General features: G+C 39.8%; 3 protein-coding genes across 10 annotated transcripts in view; 2 read left to right on the top strand and 1 right to left on the bottom strand.

Moving 5' to 3' along the window:
* The window catches only part of PAFAH1B2 (platelet activating factor acetylhydrolase 1b catalytic subunit 2), a 1,197,441-nt gene that overhangs the window by 239,689 nt on the left and 931,054 nt on the right, over positions 1–26,698 (bottom strand). The window lies entirely within an intron of this gene.
* BUD13 (BUD13 homolog) overlaps positions 1–26,698 on the top strand; it is a 367,265-nt gene that overhangs the window by 179,978 nt on the left and 160,589 nt on the right. The window lies entirely within an intron of this gene.
* The window catches only part of SIK3 (SIK family kinase 3), a 304,186-nt gene that overhangs the window by 211,262 nt on the left and 66,226 nt on the right, over positions 1–26,698 (top strand). For all 8 annotated transcript variants that reach the window (XM_050758978.1, XM_050758980.1, XM_050758977.1 and 5 more), the window contains one exon: positions 7,424–7,585. In XM_050758978.1, the coding sequence (XP_050614935.1) occupies positions 7,424–7,585 (162 nt within the window). The remainder of the gene's footprint in view (positions 1–7,423; positions 7,586–26,698) is intronic.

Below are 26,698 nucleotides of genomic sequence, written 5' to 3'. Positions count from 1 at the left end.
GGTGGTCCACCTACCTCTGCCTCCCAAAGTGCTGGGATTATAGACGTGAGCCACCATGCCTGGCCTATGCCTGGCTGATTTTTAAATTGTTTGTAGCAATGGGGTCTTGCTTTGCTGCTCAGGCTGGTCTTTAAGTGCTGGGATTATAGGCGTGAACCACCATGCCTGGCCTAATCTATAATTATTAAGTATCCATCGTAGGCAGAGTACGATTTTATGTGTAATAATGAGGCATAGAAAAAAATTAAAATAGTTCTAGTTCCACATTTTCAAAACTAAAGCATATCCTGTGATAATGTGTTTCACAAAGAAATTGTGTTTTCTCAAAACTCTCAAGGAAAAGTTTAGTTTGTTTGGAAGAGACAGAAGAAAATTTAGTGTGCTTTTTGCTTGTATACCAAGTACAGACTTGGATATATGAAGATAGGTCATATATGTTAGTGTGCCTTTTTGGATTAGTTGGGAAGACTCTTGAATTCATTCAGGTGAGCAATATCTTTTAGCATTCATTTTGCTAATAAAGTCTAAGGTTCAGGAAATAGTTTTAATAAACAGGGATAGGAGTGTGTTCAATCATCTTTTGTTCTTTTAATAGATACTTATTAAGTGCTTAATATGTGTCAGATACCGTTCCTTGTACTAGGTACAGTATTGAACAAAATGGCAAGGATGCCTGCCCTCATGGAGCTTGTTTCCTAGTGGAGAAGACAGGTAATACACAAACGAAGTAGGTAGAATGTGTCATTTGTTGGAAATGATAAGGTGCGGAGGGGAAGTGAATATGAAATTGAAATATCAGGAGGTAAGCTGACAATGGAGATGGGGAAGACCTCTCTGAGAAGGTTGTACTTTTGTAAAAGATCATGCAGCTATTTGGGGAAGATCATTTCAAGTAGAAAGAATAGAAAGAACAAAGGCCCAGTGGCAGGAGTATTTCTGCTGTGTTTGAGAAATAGCAAGGTGGCATATGTGGAATAGTAGGATGAGAGAGCCAGGGAAAGAAGGTGAGGTCAGAGGTCATGAGCTGGGAACCCATTGGAGGGTTTGACAGGAAAAATGATGTGATCTTATTTAAGATTTGAAAGAATTACTCTGCTACATAGAAATGCAGACTTAATTGTTTGAGTGTAGGAGTTTGAGGCTGCAGTGAGCCATGATCGATCCACTGCACTCCAACGTGGTCAACAGAGCAAGACCTTGTCTCTTGAAAGAGAAAGAGAGGAAGAAAGAAAAGAGAAAATGCAAACTTATATTCATATAAAATTCTTTACACAATTGTTTAATTGTTGATAGCGGCTTTCTTTGTAATAGCTAAGAACTGGAAACAACCAAAATGTCCTTCAGTGGGTGAATGGATAAGGAAACTCTTGTACATCTATTCCATGCTATACTTCTCAACAGTAAAAACCAGCAAATGGGGCCAGGTGTGGTGGCTCACGCCTGTAATCCCAGCACTTTGGGAGGTTGAGGCGGGTGGATCATGAGGTCAGGAGTTCGAGACCAGCCTGGCCAATATGGTGAAACCCCGTCTCTACTAGAAATACAAAAATTAGCCGGGTGTGGTGGCACACGCCTGTAGTCCCAGCTACTCGGGAGGCTGAGGCAGGAGAATCACTTGAACCCAGGAGGTGGAGGTTGCAGTGAGCCAAGATTGTGCCACTGCACTCCATCCTGGGTGACAGAGTGAGACTCTGCGTCAAAAAAAAAAAAAAAAAAAAGAAGCAAATGGTTAATAGACACATCAACTTGGATGGGTCTTAAGGACATTATGGTGACTAAAAATATCAGGCCAGGCATGGTGGCTCATGCCTGTAATCCCAACACTTTGGAAGGCCTGGGCAGGAATATTACTTGAGCCCATGAGTTTGAGACCAGCTTGGTCAACTTGGTGAAACCCCATTTCTAAATAATTAGCTAGGCATGGTGGCAGATGCTTGTAGTCCTAGCTGCTTGGGAGGCTGAAGTGGGAGGAGGTCAAAGCTGCAGTGAGCCATGATCTTGCCACTGTAATCCAGCTTGAATGACTCTGTCTCAAAAAACAAACACAAGAAAATAAAAAAGCCAATCTCAAAAGGTCTCTGACTGTATGATTCTGTTTATATAGTGTTCTTAAAATGATGAAATTACATAAATGGAAAACAGATTAGTGGTTTCTAGGAATTAGGGATGGTGGGGCATAGAGGAACAAGCGTGACCGGATAGGGGTAGTGCAAAGGAGATATGTGTGGTGGTGAAATATTTTTGTATCTTTTTTTGATACAAAAAATTGAACAGGGGAAGAGTACTCAGTAATGACTGAGTCCTAATAGTTGTCATTGCTCTTGTAGTAATTGCAGTGGTTGTTCCACAAATGTACACATGTGATAAAGTGACATAGAACTATACATACACATTGTACCCATGTCAAATTCTGGGTTTTGATATTGTTCTATAATTATATAAGATTTAACCATTGGAGGACACTGGGCAAAGGGTACACGGGACCTCTCTGCACTGTCTTTGCAATTTCCTGTGAACCTATAATTATCTCAAAATAAAAAGTTTTAAAGAAAAGATTACTACCTTGGCTGCTCTTTTGAGGAGTAATCCTACGAGATTTTTGCAGAAATCTAGCAGCAAGGTAGTTGCTGTTAAATGAGGCTGGTGGCACTAGAGTGGAGTGAAGACACGGGTGAGAAATAGTTGGATTCTGAATATGATTTGAATGTAGAGTTAATAGAATTTGCCGATGGAGAGGATGCAGGGTGTGAGAGAAAGAGAAGAATGAAAGATGCCATAAAAGTTTTTGGCCTGGTCAATGGAAGAGCGAAGAAAAAAGATAGTAACAAGAAGCAGCAACAAGTCAAGAAGCCCGGTAAGAGGAGTCGGATTCTTGGCAAGGAAGACAAAATGACAAACCGTCTTCCTCTGGTCAGTGGCAGCTGCGCCTGGGAGTTAGAGGACAATAGGATATGAAAGTGAGTGCACTCTTATTAACCTGCTTAGGGGGAGCTGTGTTAGCTTGGCCTCGCCCTGCTTTTTTGGAAAGAAGCGTTTGTTTGATAAACAGGAAGTCGTTTCCATGGGTGTAGGAAGAAGAAATGATAGAACTGAGTGGCAAAGCAAATAACTACTAGCTGTGGTTAGTTTGGAATTGGCAGAACTTTTTTCAGGTAGTCACCTAAGATGAAGATGAGCACACATACTGCCTTTCCCCCTTTCTAGGCTGGGTTAATTCTTCACTGAATTGTGATGTTTCTGCCTATTGCTTATCCTGCTGTCAGGGTATGTTCGTTTTCAGCTAGTGTTTTGCATCGGCTATGAGTTATAGACTTAGCAGACAAATGGAGACACTGTCTGTTTAGAGTGGAAAAGTGACTTATTTTAAGAAATGTTGGCTCCCCACCACTATCCCATTAGTGGCATACCTCTGACACTCCACTGAAGCTGGCCTAGGGAAGCTAAGACTGGCTTCTGTGTATTTTTGCTCTTTGAAAGGTCAGAACCTAAATGTACCACAAGATATTTTCTTCCTGAGTAAGATCGGGACAAAATTACAAACAGTGAATTCTGAAGCAAACTTACGTGCTGGTGCTCTAATGCTTTAGAAATTTCAAAATCAATTTCCTCTACTTCTAACAATATTACTCTTTGTGGGGTCTGTAAATCTCTTAGTATCAGTTACTTCTTTTCATTTTGCAAGGAAGGGCAGACCAAAAAGATTAAAGAAGACCAATGCCAAATCATGGTCATGGGAAAGTGAGAAAGAGAATTTAAACTCTTTTTACTTTTGAAAAGCACTTGAAACAGGAGAGCCATTTTTTTTCCCTTTTAGCCAAGAGTTACCTCATCCCTGTCTGGGTACATGTTTGGAGTGAAGCTGTGGTCAAAGAAAGCTTTAAATTTGTCCCAGGCCTATAATGGCAACTAAATAGATAAGTAGTTGATTGATGGTGAAAAAAGCTTGGTGTGGTGGACTTGACTTTATGCAGCAGGTGTCTAATTGAGGTTTGTTTGGATTGGTGGGCGTGGGGAGGGGCAGGACTCTAGCTGAGGGCATGGCTGCAGTGTGGATGATTGGGATGAGGATATGGGTAGTATTTGTGGCTCAGTATTTAGGAGAGCTAGTTCACTGAATTGCCTGGAAGAAGCAGAACAACTCTAGAGTTCCTTGCAATTTGAGTTTATCCAGACAAGGTTCAACATGTATTTTGCTTTGCATATTGAGTGGATTCAGAAGCCATTTGGTTTCATTTGCCTTCTGAAAGTACTGCAGTATTTGTTAAAATGCTGTGACTATGTGTTAAGTCCAGACTGGGCTACAGCTCTGGATTTCTTCACTGAAAGTTAAATATCACATTTGAACTTGAAGAATGTTTACTGCCTGCCTCTAGAGCATATACGAATATAAAGCAGCCATTTGTCAGCAGGCAGCTGAAAGGCGATTTTCAGCAGGGACTGAAAACCACTGCAGGCCACTGGCTTCCTGGCACACCCACTAGACCTCGTGGGTTTACAGTGAAAGCAAACCAGTGGGAGTAGGGGTTGGGGGGATAAGATGGGCAAAAATCAGAGGAGAGGCTGAGTCTGAATGCGACTGAGCCACTGGGAGGGGCTTGCATGTGAAGAGCACAGTGCTCCCAAAGAGAAGAAAACTTGAACCCCAAACACAATGACTGGGGACAAATATCTAATGCAAACACTTTAAAAAAAAAAAGTGATTTGTTCCGTAAGTGTATTTAGAGTCCAGGGGAAAAAAAAAGTGACTTGTTTGTCTTCTTTGTATCTATAACTATAGGGGTACTGAAGGTAACTTTGGGGAAAGTATTATAGTTTAAGCTGTATTACCCAGTGCGCTCTTACAGACATCTTTTAACCAGAACTATTAACAGGGACATTCGATGTATAGAAAATCACCTTTAAGCTCTACAGAATCCTGAAGGACTTTGTGCTCTATTAACTAGATGCTTAAGTATTCCCTATATAGTATTGAGTGGACCTTTTCAAAAATGTCTTTTGCAACATCTTTGAAAGTTAAGGTTTTGACATGTGATACTCTTAATCAGAGTACGCGTTTATTCCCAAATATTCTGTTCTTCCTTTGGGTATAGCATGGAACAGAGTTTACTTGTATTTAGAAGATCAAGAGGCGGGGATATTGGCAGGATAAATGATTTGTCCAGGGACAACTGATGTGTCACTGTAGAGATAAAACAGAACTAGGCTGCATTCCAGCAGCTCTGGCCTGTATAACAGTTTTGAGAACTTTCCAATCACTTTAGGAAAACAAGGTACTTAGAAATTTATAAAGAGTTTCTTAATAAAAGAAAATCACTTATTTTGGAAATTGTGAAATTAATCATTCTGCAGCATTTAAGAAGCGCTTTGATGTGTTCTGGTAATTAGTATTTACTGCCAGACGAATGTCTCTTGGGCATTTTAATTAATGGGTAGCTTGGCCAAATGAGCTTCTGATGGTAAACCTTCATAAGGGTTTATTTTTATGTTTCTCAAGAATAGCTGTCTCTTCAAAGCTCTTTAATTAGACAGGGTTTAGCAACTAAAACATATTATTAGAATAATTAGGCCTTGGGTTAAGAGAAATAGGGGGTCAAAGGAGCAGGTACTGTTATAAAATGGCCTCTTAAAACATAGCGTTCTACCTCTGATGGACGGCCAGTTCTTTCACAGCTTCTGTTAAGTTACTGCCCCTAGTTTGGACTTCGTGTTGTTTAAAGTTCATAGCAGACCTCACTGGAAGCCTAAACACACCCGAGTGGGAGCTTACTTATCCCCACCTCTGACCTCCTCGGGAAAGCTTGATTCTAGTCCTTTTAACTGCTAAGTGGAAGACTTCTTATTTTCTCCTTTTTTTTTTCTATTAAATTGGTAATCTTGGCTATAACAATGACTTGTATTTTTGAGGGAGATGCTTCAAAAGCCTTGTGTGTGGTGAACAAAAATTACAATAATTCCTTAGAGGATCTTTTTAAATGATTTATATTATCTACATATAAGATATGTTCTTAAAGTGACTATCGTATTTGCATTCCCAAATGTTATATACCTTGTGGTCAGAATGCAGTTTGAATTATTTTACAATCTGCTCTGTAGATGGGCTGGCATCTAGCTCCCCTTCTTCAGCCTTCTCCCCTGCCATTTCTTGCCACAAGCGCTCAGTCTTGGCAGTTATTGCTAGTAAATATGTGCCACCCTGAACTTCCTCTTTGTGGTGAAGGAAAGATACACCTGACTGGTCCTGAGAGGGAGTGAGATGTCACCAAAACAATTGTGTATTCTTACCAAAACTACTGTTGATAAATCACAATGTATTTATCTGTGTTCCCTCAGTTTTCACTTTCCTACTATCTCAGGATGCTTAGGATGGCAAATATGTCCTTTTCCCAGCTAGATCAGTTGATTAAAGGACAGTGCTCATGAGGCCATTAGACATTTGTAACAGAGCAACTGTATCATGGCTGACATTTCTAATCCCACTAGCTGTCATGACCTGTATGTGTTGTTGGTTTGATAAATAACTGAGTCAAAGATATGTATGTCATTGGTTTGGTATAAACCTACTGCTATTATTGGAAAGTTCTTAAAGAACCTGCTAATCCATCAAATCATTTTTTAATATTGAGGATAGCCTGCTTTATAGTATTATAGATTTTATCACATGTAAATTCTTTTGATATGCCTTAGTTAACAACATGGCCAATGAAATGATTTTATTTAAGTTGGTAGAAACTTCACTTGGTTTTTAATTGATGTTATCTGTAAAAATTAACATTCTTTAAGAACCATTTGGTAAGCCCCATAAATGCAGATATAAAGATGTAGGTATATCACTGTTCGCTCCAGAGAACAGTTACCAAGTAAGTGTGTTTTTATGTCAAATCTAAAAACTTTGAGAAAGCAGAAAAGATAGTAACCAAAACAGAGTGTTCTATCGAGCAGTTTTCTCCCCTTAGCAGTGACTAATTTCTGTCCACCCTTTCCTTAAATGATTGAGTATTGGGGCCTTGCTTTTTTACCTCCTCTTTAACACAGGAAATATTTCTGATACTTATCTTCATGTGTGTGTTTGCTCATGTCTGTGCAATCTTCTGCAGTGGGGATATGAAAAGAAAGGTACTGAGTTCTATGACCCTTGAAAAACACCGTATAACCCTCAGAACTCTCTTTTCCTAATGAAAGTACTAGTGTGTTCTTATGCATACTTTTGTATAACAGGATTTATACTTATAATAGTTTGGCTATGTATTACTAATGAATTTTGATAGATGCAAACCAGGACTATCAATGTGTTGTTCTCTCGTTGTTCATTTCGCCTCTTTCACTCACTTACTTGAGAGGGCCCCTTGTAGCCCTCCTTAAGTCTACCTTTTGAAATTACCCAAGTGTCCAAAGTGAAAACTGACTGTATTCTTCTTCAACACAGACCACCTGGTGGCCCATGGTAGAATGGCAGAAAAGGAGGCCCGTCGGAAGTTCAAACAGATCGTCACAGCTGTCTATTTTTGTCACTGTCGGAACATTGTTCATCGTGATTTAAAAGCTGAAAATTTACTTCTGGATGCCAATCTGAATATCAAAATAGCAGGTGAGAACTGTACTGAGGATGTCAGATAGGGACAAAAGAGCTTTTCCTTGGGGTTCTTTAAGCAAGGGATTATCTGTTTCCATCTCTTCAGAAAGAACTATTGTGAAAGTAAGGAAAATTTAAGATGAAAAGCAAATAGCCTGAAAATTGATAAACTTTAAAAGTACTCCCCCCCGCCCCCCCCTTTTTTTGTTGTTGTTGAGTCTTATTGTCGCCCAGGCTGGAGTGCAACGGTGTAGTCTTGGCTCACTATAGCCTCCATCTCCCAGGTTCAAGTGATTCTCCTGCCTCAGCCTCCCAAGTAACTGGGATTACAGGTGAGCATCACCACACCTGGCTAGTTTTTATATTTTTAGTAGAGTCGGGGTTTCGCCATGTTGGCCAGGCTGCTCTCGAACTCCTGACCTCTAGTGATCCGCCTGCCTTGGTCTCCCAAAGTGCTGGGATTACAGGCGTGAGCCACCACACCCGGCCTATTTATTTTTAATTTAGTATCAGCTGGAACTAGGCTGGGGAGAAAGAAGGGAAAGGGTGATATTTAAAATACTATTACTTTGGTTAACAGGTTCTTTTTTAAATAATAAGAAATAAAATATGTAATAAAGTAGAAAGGAAAACTGCTAAAATTGTATACCCTCTCACCTTCACTTAAGAAGGTTGATTTATGTCACTGCTAACACAGAGCATACTTATTCTAAAGGCTGTAATTTTATGATAATTTAGGAAAAATAGATCTTAGAGTAGCTTATAGGCAGTCCAGCTTTTTGTCTTCTCAAATTTTACTAGTCTGCTTATCTGACAGTGCCTTAAAAGCACTTTTCACTGCCTCGATCTGTTCATTCTTTAGTAAACTATCAGCATTTTGCCTAATGAATACAAACTCACCATTTACTGATAAAAGAAAGTGACTGCAATCTATAGAGAAACTGTAAATATGAAAATAAGCCATTTATGTTTGCTGACACTTTCTGGTATAGCATCATGTATCCCCTGTCTCCCTGATAAAAGGAGGGGCATCTCATGTAGAAAACTGAAATATAGCTAGAATGTAATTGTCTTGAAAAGGCAAGGTATAAAGCAGTTCTAAGGATTTTCTTCCTTAGTAGAGGTGAGATTTGAGAGTTTGGATTTTTATCATAGGTCAAAGTTACCTAAGGGTACCTTTGCAGAGTCACAATTCTTCTGAGAGTTGCTTTTGTGTAGATAAGCCCGTTCACTTTTACATCCTGGAGCATCACCTAGCTTTTTATTTATCTGAAGCTGACGGCTACACTTTTGTTTAGAACTTTCACATCGTTTATAAGTTCTTTGAGTCCTGCACTAGCTTATTACCGAGTAACACAGGAATTAAAGACTTTCTTTATCTTATATAAAATCGTGTTTTTCTTGCTCTCATGTCTGTTTTATTTTCTCTAAAGCTCTCTAGATATTGGTGGTTCCCACAGAGGTGTGTGGCATGGAAAAGCCTGGCAATTTCAAACCTTCTTTTGTTATTATTTGTTGGAGCTTCAATTAAATTAATAGTAATAATACCTAATAAGCTTCACAACCCTTAAAACTATAATAAAAGATTGATTAATGTCTCATTATTACTATAACAAATTACCACAAACTTAGTGACTTGAAAAAACAGATTTGTTAGCCTGTAGTTCTGGAGGTCAGAAGTCCAAGCTGGGTCTCACAGGGTGAAAGTGAAGACAGCAGCAAGGACTGTTCCTCCTGGAGGCTCTGAAGGAAAAATGTGTCCTTGCCTTTTTTAGCTTCTAGAGGTCACCTGCATTCTTTAGCTCAGCCCCTTCCTTCCATCACTCCAACCTATGGCTTCCATTGTCACATCTCCTACTCCTAATTCCAACCCTCCTGCTTCCCTCTTGCAAGAACCTTTGTCATTATATTGGGCTGTCTCAGATAACCCAGGACCATCTCTCTCCCACGCCCACCTTTTTTTGTTTTTGTTTTCGAGACAGAACCTCATTCTGTCACCCAGGCAGGAGGGCAGTGATGTGATCTCAGCTCACTGCAACCTCAGCCTCCTGAGTATCTGGGACTACAGGTACACACCCCATGCCCACGTAACTTTTGTATTTTTAGTAGAGACGGGGTTTTACCATGTTGGCCATGCTGGTCTCGAACTCCTGGCCTCCAGCGATCCTCCCACCTTGGCCTCCCAAAGTGCTGGGAGCCACCATGTCCGGCCTCATCTCCCCATTTTAAGATCCTTAATCCTGTTAATACAGGTCCCCTTTACCATGTATGGTAACACATTCCCAAGTATGGGGGATTGGGATATAGATGTATTTGGGGGGCCATTATTCAACATGCCACAGATGTCATTGTAAGGCTCTTTGGATTATAGATTAGGGTAGTGAGTTAAAAGAAGGCCCTGTGGACACGTGCCACCCACTCTGCACTGACTGGCCCACCTGGGTAGCAGAGGACACCCCCACTCCCCCAAGCATTGAAGACATAGTTTATTTCCTCGTATCCTTTCTCCCTTGGGTGTAGTTGCGGTGGGGAAGGAGGGAAGGATGGGATGATCTCCATTCCTTGGGCTCTGCATCCGAGTCCGTGGTGCGCCACTGTACTGGGAGCTGTGGGGCCTGCTGCATTGGGAGTGTGTGGAACACCTTGACCAAAGGGGAGTTTTGTCTTGTGTGTTTTGAAAAAGTCTTAATGAAGGGAATGTTGTTCATTCTTAGTAGTATAGTTTGCAGTTCTTAATGGCAAATAGTAAGTTTCAGTAGAAAACAAAACAAAAAGAAGGCCCTCTTTATATTCTCTAGTTTTATTTTCCCTCCGCTGACCCAAAGTTAAAAATTTTCTTAATGGTCCCTTGGTTCTTGATTTTGAATTTAGGATCATTTTGATTTAGTTAAAGAAATTTCTTTTTTTTTGAGATGGAATCTCGCACTGTTGCCCAGGCTGGAGTGCAGTGGTGCGATCTCCGCTCACTGCAACCTCTGTCTTCTGGGTTCAAGCGATTCTCCTACCTCAGCCTCCTGTGTAGCTGGGATTACAGGCGCCCGCCACCAAGTTCGGCTAATATTTTGTATTTTTAGTAGAGACGAGTTTTACTATGTTGGCCAGGCTGGTCTTGAACTCCTGACCTCGTGGGATCTGCCTGCGTCAACCTCCCAAAGTGCTGGGATTATAGGCCTGAGCCACCACGCCTGGCCATTAAGGAAATTTCTATATCCTTTAGTTTTTACATTGAGAAACTCAGAGTAAAAACAGAGATTATTGATAATTGAAATTGGAAACTCTACTGAAATATTTGGGTAAGGAGATTTTTAAAGGTTTTTGTTGTTGTTGTTGTTGTTAATAGTTAAATTCAAGGAGTCACAATGAGAGTGTCTACCTGCTGATATGTAATTACAGACTGCGGAGTGCTGGCAGCCAGCCTTGGGCTCTCTCTGTGTTAACACATATACTTTGGCAAGATTTTTAAGTTCATTAACCCAAAGTGTACATTTTTATTATTTGTTTTAAGAGCACAACAAAAAAAATATGAGCACCTCTAGTTTTGCGGCCTGCTGCAATACCTAACATTAGCTTTGCTCATACATTCTTTCTCTTACATGCCATCATTACTCAGTTTCTCAGTCATTGCCTGAACCTCCTTTCTTGCACATAAATTAAATAGAATTCTCATTCTCACCTCCCAGTTCTTTTTTGAACTTAATGGACTAGTGGGAGAAATACTTCTAGTTGAAGCCAACTAGAACATGACTAATTTTGGAGAGGTAGGTTGGATGATTTTGACAGGATGAGGTCAGATAGGTAACGAAATCAACTTTAATTCTAAAAGCCAAAAGTAACTTTCAGATTCCTGATCTTTTCAATGGCCTCCCTTTTGGTAAAGTATTTTAAATCTCAGTAAGAAGAAACTACTATATATGAAAGAAACATGAGAGAGAGAAAAAGGTTTTTTTGGTTTTATTTTAAGAAGTTAGTCTTGGCGGCTCACGCCTGTAATCCCAGCACTTTGGGAGGCCAAGGCGGGCAGATCACCTGAGGTCAGGGGTTTGAGACCAGCCTGGCCAACGTGGTGAAAACCCGTCTCTACGAAAGTACACAAATTAGCTGGGCATGATGGCGGATGCCTGTAATCCCAGCTACTCGGGAGGCTGAGATGGAAGAATCACTTGAACCCAGGAGGCAGAGGTTGCAGTGAGCCGAGATTACGCCATTGCACTCCAACCTGGGCGAGAGAGCGAGACTCCATCTCAAAAAAAAAAAAAGAAAAAGAAAAGAAGGAGAAGTTAGTCTTAAGTAGTTCATCTTTAAAATAATCATATATGTTATAGTAGCAAAATAACTTGGAACTAATAAAACTCAGGAAGTATAAAAGACTTATGTTTTCTTTATGCCATTGTTTAAGTGATTTTAATGAAAGTAATCATGCATCCAGTTTCGTGTAGAAGATGAATAAATCGGTCTATGGATATTTGTGTTTACATTAATTTATTTTTACTTTTTGTATTAATGTGGTGATTTACATTTGATACTGTTTATTTGTTTGTTTTGTAGAGACAGGATCTCACTATGTTGCCTAGGCTGGTCTCAAACTCCTGGCCTCAAGCGATTCTCCTGCCTTGGCCTCCCAAAGTGCTAGGATTATAGGTGTGAGCCACTATGACCACCCCTTCCCTCTCTTTTTTAAGAAACTGGGTCACCTTCTGTTGCCCAGGCTGGAATGCAGTGGCATAATCATAGCTCACTGCAGCCTCAACCTCCTGGGCTCAAGTGATCCTCTTGCCTCAGCCTCCTGAGTAGCTGGGACTACAGGCATGTTCCACCACACCTGGCTAATTTTAAAAATTTTTTGTAGAGATGGGGTGTCACTATGTTGCTTAGCCTGGTCTCAAACTCTTGGCCTCAACCAATCCTCCCTCCTTAGCCTCCCAAAGTATTAGGATTACAGGCATGAGCCACGTGCCTGGCCTACATTTGATATTTGATACTGTAAAAAGGTAGCTATCACAACTGTCCATACTAGTTCTCTTCAAGAGAATAAATGTTCCCTAGATAGGTAGATATTAGTCATAGATATTATAAGTTATAATTATAGTACAAGTTATATGTTCAGTTATAAATATTATAAGATTCAGCTGAGCAAGGTGGCATGCATCTGTAGTTCCAGCTAGTTGAGGTCAAGGCTGAGGCAGGAGTCTCACTTGGACTCAGGAGTCTGAGTCTAGCCTCATAGTGATACCTTGTCTACTGAAAAAAAAAAAAAACCAAAAAACGGATTGAACCATTATTCCATTGTTTATGATTTTTTTGTACTTAATTCTTATTTATGAATTTTTGTTCTAGTTCTATTTCTGGAGAGAATAAAGCCCAGGTGAATAACTTTGTTTTATTTCTGGTTTTAGAATTATTAATAACAAATCCATGTTCTTAATGGCAGTAGCAAACCTGTCTTCTGTAGAATTTTTAAAAAGATGTTTCTGTGATTAGTAATACAGAAGCAGCTTTGATCATTTTCAGAATAAAGAACTTTACGACAGGGAGAGGTGGCTCATGCCCATAATCTCAGCACTTTGGGAAGCCGAAGTGGGAAGATCACTTGAGGCCAGGATTTTGAGACCTGGGGCAACATAGTGAGATTCCATCTCCTTTTTATTAAGAAGAAAAAAGAAAAAAAAAAAAGAATTTTATTTGTAAAGGCAGTCACCAAGTCTAGAACTAAGAATTTGTGGAGGTAATCTAGAATCTTATCTGTTAATGAAGCCTCCTTACATAATGGCACAGAAGAGAAAAAAGAAGTGTGAAACATGACTCCAGCCCTAAAGAACTCAGGCTATTTGGGCAGCAAACATTTAGATCTTTGAAAAGCTAGTAACACCAAAATTATGCTTTGCATATCTATAATGTACCTCACACAGCATTTTTACATATATCACCCAATTTTATTATTTGGCATGCAAATATAGCTTATTAAAATCTCTTCATCTTCTGGCACATTTAACTCTCCAAAACCTCTGAATTTCTTGTAAAGAGCACCCAAGCAAGGTATAGAGAATCCCCATGCTGGGAAACGAATAGGATTCTTGGCCTCCGACTTTTAACTTTTCTGGCCTGAGATGTGTAAGGATCCACAGAGGAGCAGTGGAAGGACGGGGAGGCACAACGCAGCTCAGTCAGCATGGAGCCAGCATCGCTGGATGACAGTACCCTTAACAGCTACCAAATTATAGTTGGATACAATAGAAGAGATGTTACAAGGCACGTCATGACTCATTATCACATTAATTGTACAGTCTAATTAGCATAGGAGTTCAGAGGATGATAGAACTACTTTAGTTTGTAAGATTCCACCAGATTGTCAGTTCCACAGGGACTGTAACCATGTCCTGTTTATTGTCACACTCCTACTGGCTCATACCTGCCCGTTCTGTAGCAGGTGCCCCCCAGCTTTGTCGAACTGAAGTTCAGGCAGTACTGATGAGGACATGAATATTGTATTAAGGACGTGGCATTTGAGGTGCGTCCAGTGTCATGTGATTAGGTGATCAGGTGTGAAGGAGAGAATTCCATCAAGTGTTAATAAGGCCCCTGTCAGTTGCAGACACTGATCTAGGCACGGGGTACGGCAGCCAGTAAGATAACCCCTTGGAACTAACATTCTAATGGAGAGAAATAGACCGTAAATACAAATAAGCTCTCGTAGAGCTGTGACAAAGATAAACTCGAGTAACATGGCAGAATGATTTGTGTGAGAGGTACTGCTTTTAGCCAGGATCTTCAAAATGTTCCATGCAGAAAGAAGAACACTGCGAAGGCCTGAGAGAGATGAATTCAACATAGAAGAAAGGGGTAGAAGAAAGTCCAGCATGGCTGGAGATAATAGATAAAATGGGAAGTGGAAGAAGTTGGGATGAGAGAGATGGCAAAGGCCGGTTGCATGTGGTTAGGATGTGGGATTTCATTTAGGTTCCAGTGGGCACTGAGCTGGAGCAGCATGGGCAGCAGTAGAATGCACAAGGTCTATTTGAAAAAAAAAAAAAAAAAAAAAAAAAAGGATGAGCAGCTCAGTGAAAGGGAAGGTTAAAGGAGGGGAGTCTCCCCGAGAAGGCAGGAGAGGTAAATGTTTATACTAGATTGAGATCATTTGAATGTAAGACTTATTAATCCAATTCAGTATGGAGAAGGCAAAAAGCTGGAAGCTGAGGGAAGGGAAGGGCCTCCTGGCAATCGGAAGGCCAGTTAAAGGCTGTGAATGGTAAAATCCTGCATGAGGGTGATGGTGGCAGTAGACATGCAAAGGAAGAAAACGGCAACAAATTCAAGAGAGAAAGCAAGCGAGAATTTCTAGGACCAGATAACCAATCATATATCTTGGCCAGGAAGAGGAAATTTTGAAAGATATGTTTAGAAAAAAATAAAATTTTCTTACTTATGGATTATATTAAGCTATCAAAAAAATGGTGTTTTAAAAATGGTTGCTGTATTGCTATTTGAAAGTAATTTTAATGTCCTTGTCCCCAAAGATTTAAGTAGCAAGGTGGCTATATTTAAAATAGATTGCCTAGGCCGGGCATGATGGCTGACGCCTGTCATCCCAGCACATTGGGAGGCCGAGGTGGGCGAAATCACCTGAGGTCGGGAGTTTGAGACCAGCCTGACCAACGTGGAGAAACCCCGTCTCTAGTAATACAAAATTAGCCCGGCATGATGGCGCATGCCTGTAATCCCAGCTACTCGGGAGGCTGAGGCAGGAGAATCGCTTGAACCCAGGAGGCGGAGGTTGCGGTGAGCCAAGATCGTGCCATTGCTCTCCAGCCTGGGCAACAAGAGTGAAACTCTGTCTCAAAAAAAAAAAAAAAAAATAGATTGCCTAAGAAAAACCTGAAATGTAGCTGGCTTACTCCCTGAAGAAAATTTCTTTCAAATACTCAGACGTTATGAGAATGTTTTGAAAATTGTGGAAACTTTTTTTTTAAACCTAAGGAAGTTGGAAACTTTTGTCTTTAAATGTCGACTCCCAGAATGGTCTCCATGAGATAGTTTCCACTCCCGTGTTATTGTTTTAGTTGGCAATCAGTAGACAGCAAAGATCAGAAATGCAACTATAGAAATGCTAATATTCTGGAAAGAATTTTCAGAGCATGGATTTAAGGTACTATGGAAAATTTTGACCTTAATGCAGTGAGAGCTAGATCATTTTATTTTTTTTAGGGATAAATTAAAACTTTCCTAACTCAATTGACCTTTTACCCTTAGTATGACTATACTGAGGTACCATCATATAGAAAAGAAAGGTTGGAAACCTTGGATTTTTGAGTACCCTTCCACAGTGTGATGATTGACAGTGTCTCTGACTGGTCACAGGAAGTAGTTATGCGGTATTCATTATGTCAATCTAAATTTTATTTCATGATTCTAACGCCCTTTTTTTAGGCTGTCATTCATTGCACCTCACAGGTTGACACGTCCAATAAATTGAGACCATAGAGGCCTTTGTGTTTGTCCTGAATTCAGGTCATAATAGAGTCTAGGAATGTTAACAGCTAGACCTGTGTTCTCGCCCTGAAGTGGCATATGACCATTACCAAGAAGCTGCTAAATAACTTTCCTTTATGTTGATCCTTGGGAAAATAAAATTTGAAATATTATCTCTCTTGAATCCTATTCCTGAGACTAGAACTTTACAAATTTGTATTCTACTTAATGTCATATCTATATTTTTAAATATTAAGATTATTGGCCGGGCGCGGTGGCTCAAGCCTGTAATTCCAGCACTTTGGGAGGCCGAGACGGGCGGATCACGAGGTCAGGAGATCGAGACCATCCTGGCTAATCCGGTGAAACCCCGTCTCTACTAAAAAAAATACAAAAAACTAGCCGGGCGAGATGGTGGGCGCCTGTAGTCCCAGCTACTCGGGAGGCTGAGGCAGGAGAATGGCGTAAACCCGGGAGGTGGAGCTTGCAGTGAGCTGAGATCCGGCCACGGCACTCCAGCCTGGGCCACAGAGTGAGACTCCGTCTCAAAAAAAAAAAAGATTATTAACTTAGTTTAACACAGAAAAAACGTTGATGTTACGGGAGGGTGCACTGTATGTAGCCTATGGTTTCATGTAACTCTTGAAACACCGAAGTGTGACACCTGAGGCTGTGTAAACAGAGGCCAGCCTGATAAGCTGAGAATCAAGAATTTGATGCTCAACCATAGACTCCTCTTACTCACACTTCTAGCTTGTGTGAAGTGACTTCTCTATTACTTTTCCTCAGCCTCAAGGATTTTCATGCCATTATCTATTAATTGCATGTCACTTATTTTGGGGATAATTAGAAAAAGGGGGATTGAGAAGTTGAGAATAGAAAAGGGGAGAGAAGCAAAGGGCAGAAAAGAAATGGAAGCTTTTGCTTTGAGGCCTTGTAGGGGGTGGGGGGTGGAAAAAAAAGCGTGGGAGAAGCCTGAGCCCGAAAGCTTGCCTCCTCCCTCTACAGGGAAAGGGAGTTGAGCGGAGTGTAAGAGGGTGGATGGCATGTGCTTCTGACCTACCAAAGCATCTGGAAATTTCAGACTGCTGTTTGTCTCTGAGACTGTGTTGGGCATAGTATTGAATAAAGTGTGGATCCGTAAGTATGTGAAGTGATATTCCGCAGTGTATACATATATCATAACGTGTACGATGTACCCTGTAAATATACACAATTATTGTAACTTGCCCATTAAAATGAAACTGAAAATATAAATAAAACATGAGCAGTGATGATTAAAAGCCAAAGTTTCATCTTAATCTGTATAATATCTAGAACACAGAAAAATAAGTTTATCGGCATTTTATTGAAGCTGCAGAAAATGCCAGCTTTGAAAAATCTCTAGCAAGCAAGGTATGGTTTAAGGAAATTCGGTGTACACTTAACCTATAGTTTGTTTCCTTTCCTTTCCTTTCTCCTTTTCCTTCCTTCCTTCCTTCCTTCCTTCCTTCCTTCCTTCCTTCCTTCCTTCCTTCCCTCCCTCCCTCCCTCCCTCTTTCTTCTCCTTCTCTTCTGTTTTCTTTCTCTTTCTTTTCTTTTCTCTTCTCTTCTGGTTTTCTCTTTTTCTTTCTTTCTTTTCTTTCTCTCGCTTTTCTCTCTCCTTCCTTCTCTTCCTTCCCTTCCTCTCCTTCCTTCCTTCCTCACTCCCTCCCCTCCCTCTCCTCTCCCTCTCCCTTTCTTTCTTTTCTTTCTCTCCTTCCTTCTTCCTTTCCCCCTCCCTCTCTCCTTCTTCTCCTTCTCTTCTGTTTTCTTTCTCTTTCTCTCTCTTTCTTCCTTCCTTCCTTTCTTTCCTTCTCTCTCTTTTCTCCCTTCCTTCCTTCCCTCCTCTCCTCTCTTTTCTTCTCCTCTCCTCTCCCCCCCTTTCTTTTTTTTTCTTTTCTTCCTCTCTCTCTGTCTGTCTTTCCCTCTTTTCTCTCTCTCTCTTTCTCTTCCTTCCCTCCCTCCTTCCCTCTCTTCCTCCCTTCAGTCCCTCTCTCCCTCCCTGTCACCCAGACTGGAGTGCAATGGTGCAATCATAGCTCACTGTAACCTTGAACTCATGGGCTCAGGGGATTCTCCCACTTCAGCCTCCCAAGTAGCTGGGACTACAGGTATTTGTTACCATGCCTGGCTAATTTTTAAATTTTTTGTAGAGATGGGATTTTGTTTTGCTGCTCAGGCTGGTCCTGAATTTTTGAGCTCAAGGGATCTTCTTACCCCGCCTCCCTAAGTGTTGGGATTACAAGCATGAGTGACTATGCCCAGCCTCTTACCTGTAGTTTTTAGTTTAAGATATTTTAGAAGAACATTGATATTCTATCCATTTAGAGTAGTGTTTTACTTTTATTAGTGGATATAGAAACTATATCTGCTATAGAAGAACTGTAGAACTATAGAAAAGTTATAGAAACTTAGAGTTCTTATAGGAACTCTAAGAACTTTTATGTAAGTCTGCCCAAGATCATATTTCCTCATGAGGATCGTAAGCTCTTCAAATGCAAGTTGATGTTGGGAAGGGACTAACAGATCACTCAGAGTGCTCCTTCACTCTGATTCTGAGGGAGGCTTTATTGTGTAAAGTGTGTTGGAAGCCAGGCGTGGTAGCACGCACCTGTAGTCCCAGCTACTCAGGAGGCTGAGATCGAAGGGTTGCTTGAGCCCCAGAGGTTGAAGCTGCAGTAAGCTTTGATTTGCACCACTGCTCTCTAGCCTAGGCGACAGAGCGAGACCCTGTCTCTCAAAATAAATAAAGAAATAAATAAAAATGTTTACTTTTTGTGTATAGATGAGGTCTCGCTCTGTCGCCCAGTTTGGTCTTGAACTCCTAAGCTCAAGCGATCTTCCTGCCTCAGCCTCCCAAAGTGCTAGGATTACAGGCATGAGCCACTGTGCCTGACCTGAAACATTCTTTTAATGTGATATTATAGAAATTTAAAATTAAAGTGATGTCAAAAAGAGTGAGGCTGACTTTTTAGGCAAGCCTTTGCAAGGTGGCAGAATATTAGTAAAAGTCCCCATTATTATCAGAATCTGGTTGTCATTTATGAGTTCTGAAATATACCTTATCAGTTCTCTTAAAATCATAAGAGAGGGAATATAATATCTGTATCAGTTTTCTTAGCATCAGAAAGTCAGTTTGCTAGTGGTAGGCATGGGTATTTCATCTAATCTTTTTAAAATATCCTGATTTGTGTGGTCTTTGGCTCATCTTTGCGGAGACTATACACAGACCATCCTTAATTTACCACCTCAAGTAGTATACAGGATCTTTTCCCAGCCAGTGATTTCTGAATCCTCAGAGATTCTCAATATTCCAAGAGATTCATGTCATACAAAGTGATAAGGATTCTTCTATTTTTTAGACGTTAATACATGAAATAATTACTTAGGTCTTTCCACCCTTCTTAAAGGAATAGTTTGAGAGCCTCTGAGTATAAATTGAGTCTACCTGCTGGCAGGATGCTAATGAACATGCTTATGACTTGGTCATTCCATTTATTGTTCAAGTAGTTGGTTATCATAATAGCTTTGACCAGGGTGCAGTTTTTCATTGTATTTTATTAAGCTTACATCTGTTATGGATCACTAGATTATATAAAGCATAAAGAACACTAATGTTGAAATTCAAACTGATGAGGATAAAAATGATAATTCTATAATGCCTCAAGACAACCTTCACCAAATTCATGAATTGTCTTCATTTGGCCATAATTCTTATACAGCACATCAAATGGTATTTCTAGGGCCTGAAAAAACAAAGTTTTAAAATGTTACATTACATACATACACACAAAATATGTATATACCACATGTATACACATTTTTTACACACATATCCGTATCTATATCTCTCTATATATGTTATATCCAGTTTGATTTATTGGGAATAAAGGCTATCTACATTCATAGTGTATTATTTACAAATAAGTGCTAGTAAGTAATAACCCAGTATTTGTTAATCCGTTTCATTATTTAAAAACAAAGCATGAAAATAATTCATATAATCAAGTCTGGTTTTTAGGTTCAAACATGTAAGTCTTCCAAATCCTAGGTCATGAGAAGTATTCATCTATTTTGTGTATTATAATCTCAGTATATTTGTGACTTCCAGAGTCAGATACAGTGGGTCATGCTTGTAATCCCAGCACTTTGGGAGGCCAAGGCTGGAAGATCCCTTGAGACCAGCCTGGGCAACATAATAAGACCCCGTCTCTATCCCACCGCCCACACCCCCCGCCCCATCAAAAAAAAAATACACACACACACATATATATGGCTTCCTACTAAACATGATATATCAATTTTAAATAAATACTTTTTCTTGCATAATTAAAATAAATAGTGTGGTCACTTGTATGATGGGATAATATGAATTTGTCTTAAAATTCATAGTGAACTTTCAAATTAATTTTTAATGTACTGATGTAAAATAAAATGTCTTTTAGCTAAAGTCACTTCTGTATCATAAATCATACAAAAATGACAACATTATTTTTAAAATTTCTTTCTTGGGAGGTTTTTAAGATAATACTTTCCTTTGAAAGGAGTTCGTCAGTCAGAAAAGTTGGAAAATAAAAGGTAACTATACTGATTTCTTTACATTCTAATCCAAGTGTAACATGGTTTTCTTGATCAGATTGAGAGAGTCTCTGAACTGTTGATAGAATCTTCTTCAGGAAAGCCCATTTCTCTAGAATATACCAATTGCCTCTCTGGAACTTTTCCTTAAAACTCATCCATTGGTTATAATTATATAGTTACATGTGTGCTGGTTTCATGTGTGTCTCCCCCAGTGGACTAATCTGCTACATGAGGGCAGGGACCATATCTGTCTTGTTCACCTTGTACTGAGAATACATTTGTGGTCCATCAAAAAATTGAGGAGGGAGGCCAGGTGTGGTGGCTGATACTTGTAATCCCAGTACTTTGGGAGGCCCAGGTGGGCAGATCACCTGAGGTCAGGAGTTTGAGACCAGCCTGGCCAATATGGTGAAATCTTGTCTCTACTAAAAATACAAAAATCAGCCGCGTATGATCACACATGCCTATAGTCCCAGCTACTTGGGAGGCTGAAACAGGAGAATTGCTTGAACCCAGGAGATGGAGGCTGCAGTGACCCGAGATGGTGGCACTGCACTCCAGCCTGGGTGACAGAGTGAGACTATATCTCAAAAAAAAAAAAAAAAAAAAAAAAAAAGGAGGGGAGTACTTTATTCCCATTATCATATTTTTACATTACCTTTCAGCTGCGTTACTTTTCAGATGTCAGCTTTCATTTGAGGTTTTGTTTTTTTGTTAGCTTTGATCTAAGATAGTATTTTGTTACCTACTCTTAATTTCTAGGTAACACCTTAGAGCTTCTTAAGTGACAATCCTATCTTCTTTTCTCTAAAAGTAGGCTTCTGCTTATCAGACCATATGTCTTAGTTTTTAATTTGGAAAATGGTTTTTTTTGTTTTGTTTTGTTTGTTTGTTTGTTTGTTTGAGACAGAGTCTCACTGTGTCACCCAGGCTGGAGTGCAGTGGCCTGATCTCTGCCCACTGCAAGCTCTGCCTCCTGGGTTCAAGTGATTCAAGAGAATTTAAGGGGACACTGATTCATCATGTTCTTTAAAAGGCACACTAAAATTTTGTATACCATGCTCACCTGTCATTATTAGAAACTTACCTGATTAAATGATTAGGCTTTTATTGTTCTTATTGATATTCTTTAAAATCATGACTATGATATACTCATTAATGTTTTTAAGAATTCCAATGAGTACTGTTTGCATGTGTTGTAGAAAGTGTCTCATAATCCTTTCCTTTATACATCTAGTCAGTACTAAGTTTGATGCAAAGATTCTATTTTGAGGAGGTGTTTGGAGGTTTGTGTGAGAAGGGTTGGATGTTGCTATCTAGAATAAATAGAATGGAGAAGATTGGTTTATTACCTCATTTAAAATAGCTAAGTTCAGCTCTCCTACCTGCTAAGGTGTTTTGGGATAAAAATACATAAGTCTGGCCGGGCGCGGTGGCTCACGTCTGTAATCCCAGCACTTTGGGAGGCCGAGACGGGCGGATCACAAGGTCAGGAGATGGAGACTATCCTGGCTAACACGGAGAAACCCCGTCTCTACTAAAAATACAAAAAATTAGCCAGGCGTGGTGGTGTGCGCCTGTAGTCCCAGCTACTTGGGAGGCTGAGGCAGGAGAATGTCGTGAATCCGGGAGGCGGAGCTTGCAGTGAGCAGAGATCAAGTCACTGCGCTCCAGCCTGGGTGAAAGAGCGAGACTCCGTCTCAAAAAAAAAAAAAAAAAAAACATAAGTCACTCACTGGAAACGCCAATCTAATGCTGGTCCAAATCTCTCCCCAAATAAGATGATTACTTGATTTTTTTTTTCCTTGAAGGAATTTTCTCGTGTGTGTATATGCTAAGGCTGTGAGTCGGGAGTTTTTGGCATTACTTCTCTATTAGCTCCTAGTGAGGAAGTTCAGCCAGGGGTTGAAGTGATTACTAAATACTGAGGACTTCCCAAGATCTGTTTTTAAGAGTGAACTAATATTGTGACTTCTGAGAACTTTGAAACCATCCTTCATCACTACCACAATTCTGAGATTCACACACTTGACTCTTGTTTTGTTCAATTTCAAATAAATCCTTTGGGTCACATGATTTGGCCAGTGACATTATCTAGGAAAAGCAGATTTAGTTCCTTATTAGCGTCATGTTCCATTTTAATAGTCAACAGAACATTCTAAATCCTATTTATATGCTGTTTTACACCAGTCTCGATCTTTGGTTCTTTGAGTCATTTCTAGCAACAGCATTTATAATTATTAGAAATTTCTAATAATTGGAAATTAAGGATCTAGTTATTTCTGTCTTCATCTTTGTCTCTAATTGCAAATGCAGTATTGGGATTGTGAATCCTCAGAAGCTTTTAGCTTTGAAAACATGAAGGATCTTGTCACAGTGATTTTTGGTGAGGTTGTTCATTTAGGATAAGTAAATATCTTCCCACTTCACTTTTTCCCTCTGCTCCCCGCTTCCAAGCTGTTTACTTATACGGCAGGGAAGTGAAGCACAAGTTACCCTTGGAAGGCAGGGTTGGCTGTCACTCAAAGCTGTACTGTATTGCCTTAGGAGACACTGAGAACACTAGTACTGGCTGGGAAGTTGTGCTTAATCTGTTTACATCTGCTTTGGATTGTTCTTTGGTTAACCAAAGAAGAAGTCAAGTTCATTGCTCTAAAGAGGTAGACCAAATAAGAAAATTTCCTGTTGCAGTTGCCCTGATTTATAAATTAATGCCACCCGTTTTGCTCTTTTCCCTTACCACATACACATAACCAGTTGATGATATACTTATCTTTAGGGATATCAGTTATCACTACCTTATATATCCCCAGGCTCCTGATCTCACCTTCAACAAAGAATTCCAAGTCTCAAAATTAATAGTAAGCTCTGGTATTTAAGCCATCCTAGAAGACAGTCATATGGTTCGAGTTAAAGTCTCCTGCTCTGTATTAAGAGAAAGGGATTTAAGTTGCCATTTCAGCCTGCGGACAAATGCTAACCAACCAGGGTGCTGGGGGTTGGACAGCAACTTAACAAATTATATTGAGAGCCACTTGTGAGTGGAGAAATAAATGACCATGGCCACATGAAGAGACCAACTTCGCTCCACTCATGTGGCTTCTGTTGTGTAGCTGTGCGTATCCATCTTAACCAGCTTCTTCTGTTTCTCCCTGTTCTTCCATAACTCTTTAGAATATTCATCATTTGAATGTTGCATCTGTAGGTCATACGTCTTTCCCATTGCCAGTAAATAAGCAGTAAGGGATATCAAGTATTTTATCGACATCAGTACCTGAGAATTATGTAAAACTAACTGTTCAGTGTTTTTGTTCTTATTGTTCAAGATGATGTCTTAAGGTCTTTATACTTAAAATAAAAATTTTAGTTATAGAATAATGTAAGCATACTACAGAAAATTTAAACAGCAACAAAACCTTTTTACATATTCAAGCTGCAATCCCACCTCTGAAACCATTGTTAACATTTTGAAGGCATTTCCTTTTGTCTTTTTACTATGCATGTTTTTCATACTTATAATCAGTGTATATACAAGTTTATATTTCCATGTTGCTCCATATAGTCAACTTTTTTTTTTTTTTTGAGACAGAGTCTTGCTCTGTCTTGCCCAGGCTGGAGTGCAGTGCCACCATCTCAGGTCACTGCAGTCTCCACCTCCTGGGTTCAAGCAATTCTCCTCCCAAATAGCTGGGACTACAGGCATGTGCCACCACACCCAGCTAATTTTGTATTTTTAGTAGATATGGTGTTTCACCATATTGACCAGGCTGGTCTCTAACTCCTGACCTCAGGTGATCCACCTGCCTTGGCCTCCCAAAGTGCTGGGATTACAGGCATGAGTCACCGCACCTGGCCTAATCATTTTTAATGAGTGCACACCAAGTAGCTGTACCATAATTTACCTGATCTACCCCATATTGTTTTTGTTTTGTTTTGTTTTAAAAGACAGGGTCTCACTCTGTCACCCAGGCTGGTGTGCAGTGGTGTGATCATGGTTCCCTGCACCTTGAACTCCTGGGCTCCAGGGATCCTCTGGCCTCAGCTTCCAAGTAGCTGGAACTATAGGTGTGCGTCACTGCACTGGGCCCCATATTGTTTTATGATCTCACCAATTCTTGGTATTAGCACGATCCTCACTTTTTCTTTGGCATTTATTACTGTATTCTAAAACTATAAAGTGTATTTACTTAACCTTTTGAACATACACGGAATCGTTTCTTTGCCTTAAGTTTCTGTGTTTTTAATGTTTTGTTTTGTTCTTGTTTTTCACTTTTATTGAAGTTGTCATTCTTCTGGGTTTTTTTTTCCTTTATATTTCCCCAGTGTTTGGCCTGCTAGCACTCTTCATCTTGAGCCATGTGAATTAAACTTCAGCTTATGGTAGTCTAGTTTACTTTGTGTCCTCTGGAATCCAGCCAGCGGGAATGATCCCAGGCATTGTCCCTTTCTCTTTCCCAGGCTGACTTGAGCTGGAGCAGTACAGCACTTCAGTGTTCCTTAGAGAGATATTAGCTCTGGAATGGTGAAAGAAGATAGTTACTGCCGGGCGCGGTGGCTCATGCCTGTAATCCCAGCACTTTGGGAGGCCGAGGCGGGCGGATCACGAGGTCAGGAGATCGAGACCATCCTGGCTAACACGGTGAAACCCCGTCTCTACTAAAAATGCAAAAAATTAGCATGGTAGCGGGTGCCTATAGTCCCGGCTGCTAGGGAGGCGGAGCTTGCAGTGAGCCAAGATCGCGCCACTACACTCCAGCCTGGGAGATAGAGCGAGACAAAAAAAAAAAAAAAAAAAAGGAAGATAGTTACCAAGTGCCTGGGGTTTTGGAGAGATGATGAGGCACTGTGTGTTTACTGGCTACTTACCTTTGGGATTTGAATAACTTAAAGATTATAATCAGAAAAAAAAATAGGTTCTTAAGGAAAGTGAGGGGAGAGTTAAGATTATCTGAAAGATTATTAAAACTATGTCAACTTTCAGTTATACAGGTTTTTAAAAATATTATCTAGGTTTTTTTTTTCTTGTTTTCTGGCTGTGATTTTTCCTTTGCTAATTTCCTTAGGTTGGACATATTGAAGGAAAAGAAGGAAAACCAATTTTTTTTTAGTGTTCTTTGTTAACAGCTCTTGTTTGAACTAAGGAAGCAAGTGATATTATAGACAAAAATGAATTTTTAAATTAACTATATGTAATGTATACTAGCTTTGTCTCTTACTAATATGTGTTACTGAGAAATAGTTATTAGTGTGGGAGTAATACTAATATTTTCAATCATGTGACTAATAAGCATATTGCTCATACCTAATTGCCATTTTAGCATTAATGATTATACCTATCACTAAAATATTTACTACTCCTTTAAAATTATATTTAATGATAACTAGAAACATCATCATTGTATATATTCTTCCTAGATTAGTTTTTCTTCATATATGAAGATCGCTATTTTCAACAAAAACTTCAGTTGAGATCTCTGTCTTACCAAGTAGTTCCCAGTTCCTACACTCTGAGTTCTGATACATTCATTTCCTATTTCAAACTGTATCTCTCTTTTCTTCCCTTTCTCCCACCCTCTCTGTTCTTGGTTAATCAGTAAGTTGTTTGCAAGATATTTATTGAGTGCTTTCTCTTCCTCTCAGCACTGTGCTAGGCCTTAGGAAATCAGTGGTGAGAAAATCTCTGCCCTCAAAAGCCCTAATGATTGTGGAGCTTAGATCCCAGAGCAGTGGTTCCAAGTGGCAAGAAATAGCAGTGGAGGAGGAAAGGGAGCTATTCTTTTCTCTTTTATCTTTAATTTATTATGAAATATTATGTATATACACAAATTTTCTTTAAGCATCTGTATACACTTTAGGGAATCACTAGAAGCAAACACCTGTGTAGTAATTGGCACTCAGGTCAAAAAACTAGAAAATTTCATCAGCCCAGACTGTACACCTCATCACAACCATATCCTTCCCCCAAGAGAAAAAAAAATTTTTTTTTTACTTTTGTGTTAATCACTTATGTGCTCTACCTTATAGATTTTTTTTTCTTTTAATAGTTTTGCCACTGATGTAATG

The sequence above is a fragment of the Macaca thibetana genome, chromosome 14, assembly GCF_024542745.1.
Source record: "Macaca thibetana thibetana isolate TM-01 chromosome 14, ASM2454274v1, whole genome shotgun sequence".
In the NCBI taxonomy this organism is placed as follows: domain Eukaryota; kingdom Metazoa; phylum Chordata; class Mammalia; order Primates; family Cercopithecidae; genus Macaca; species Macaca thibetana.
This window is presented reverse-complemented; position numbering and strand designations above follow the sequence as displayed.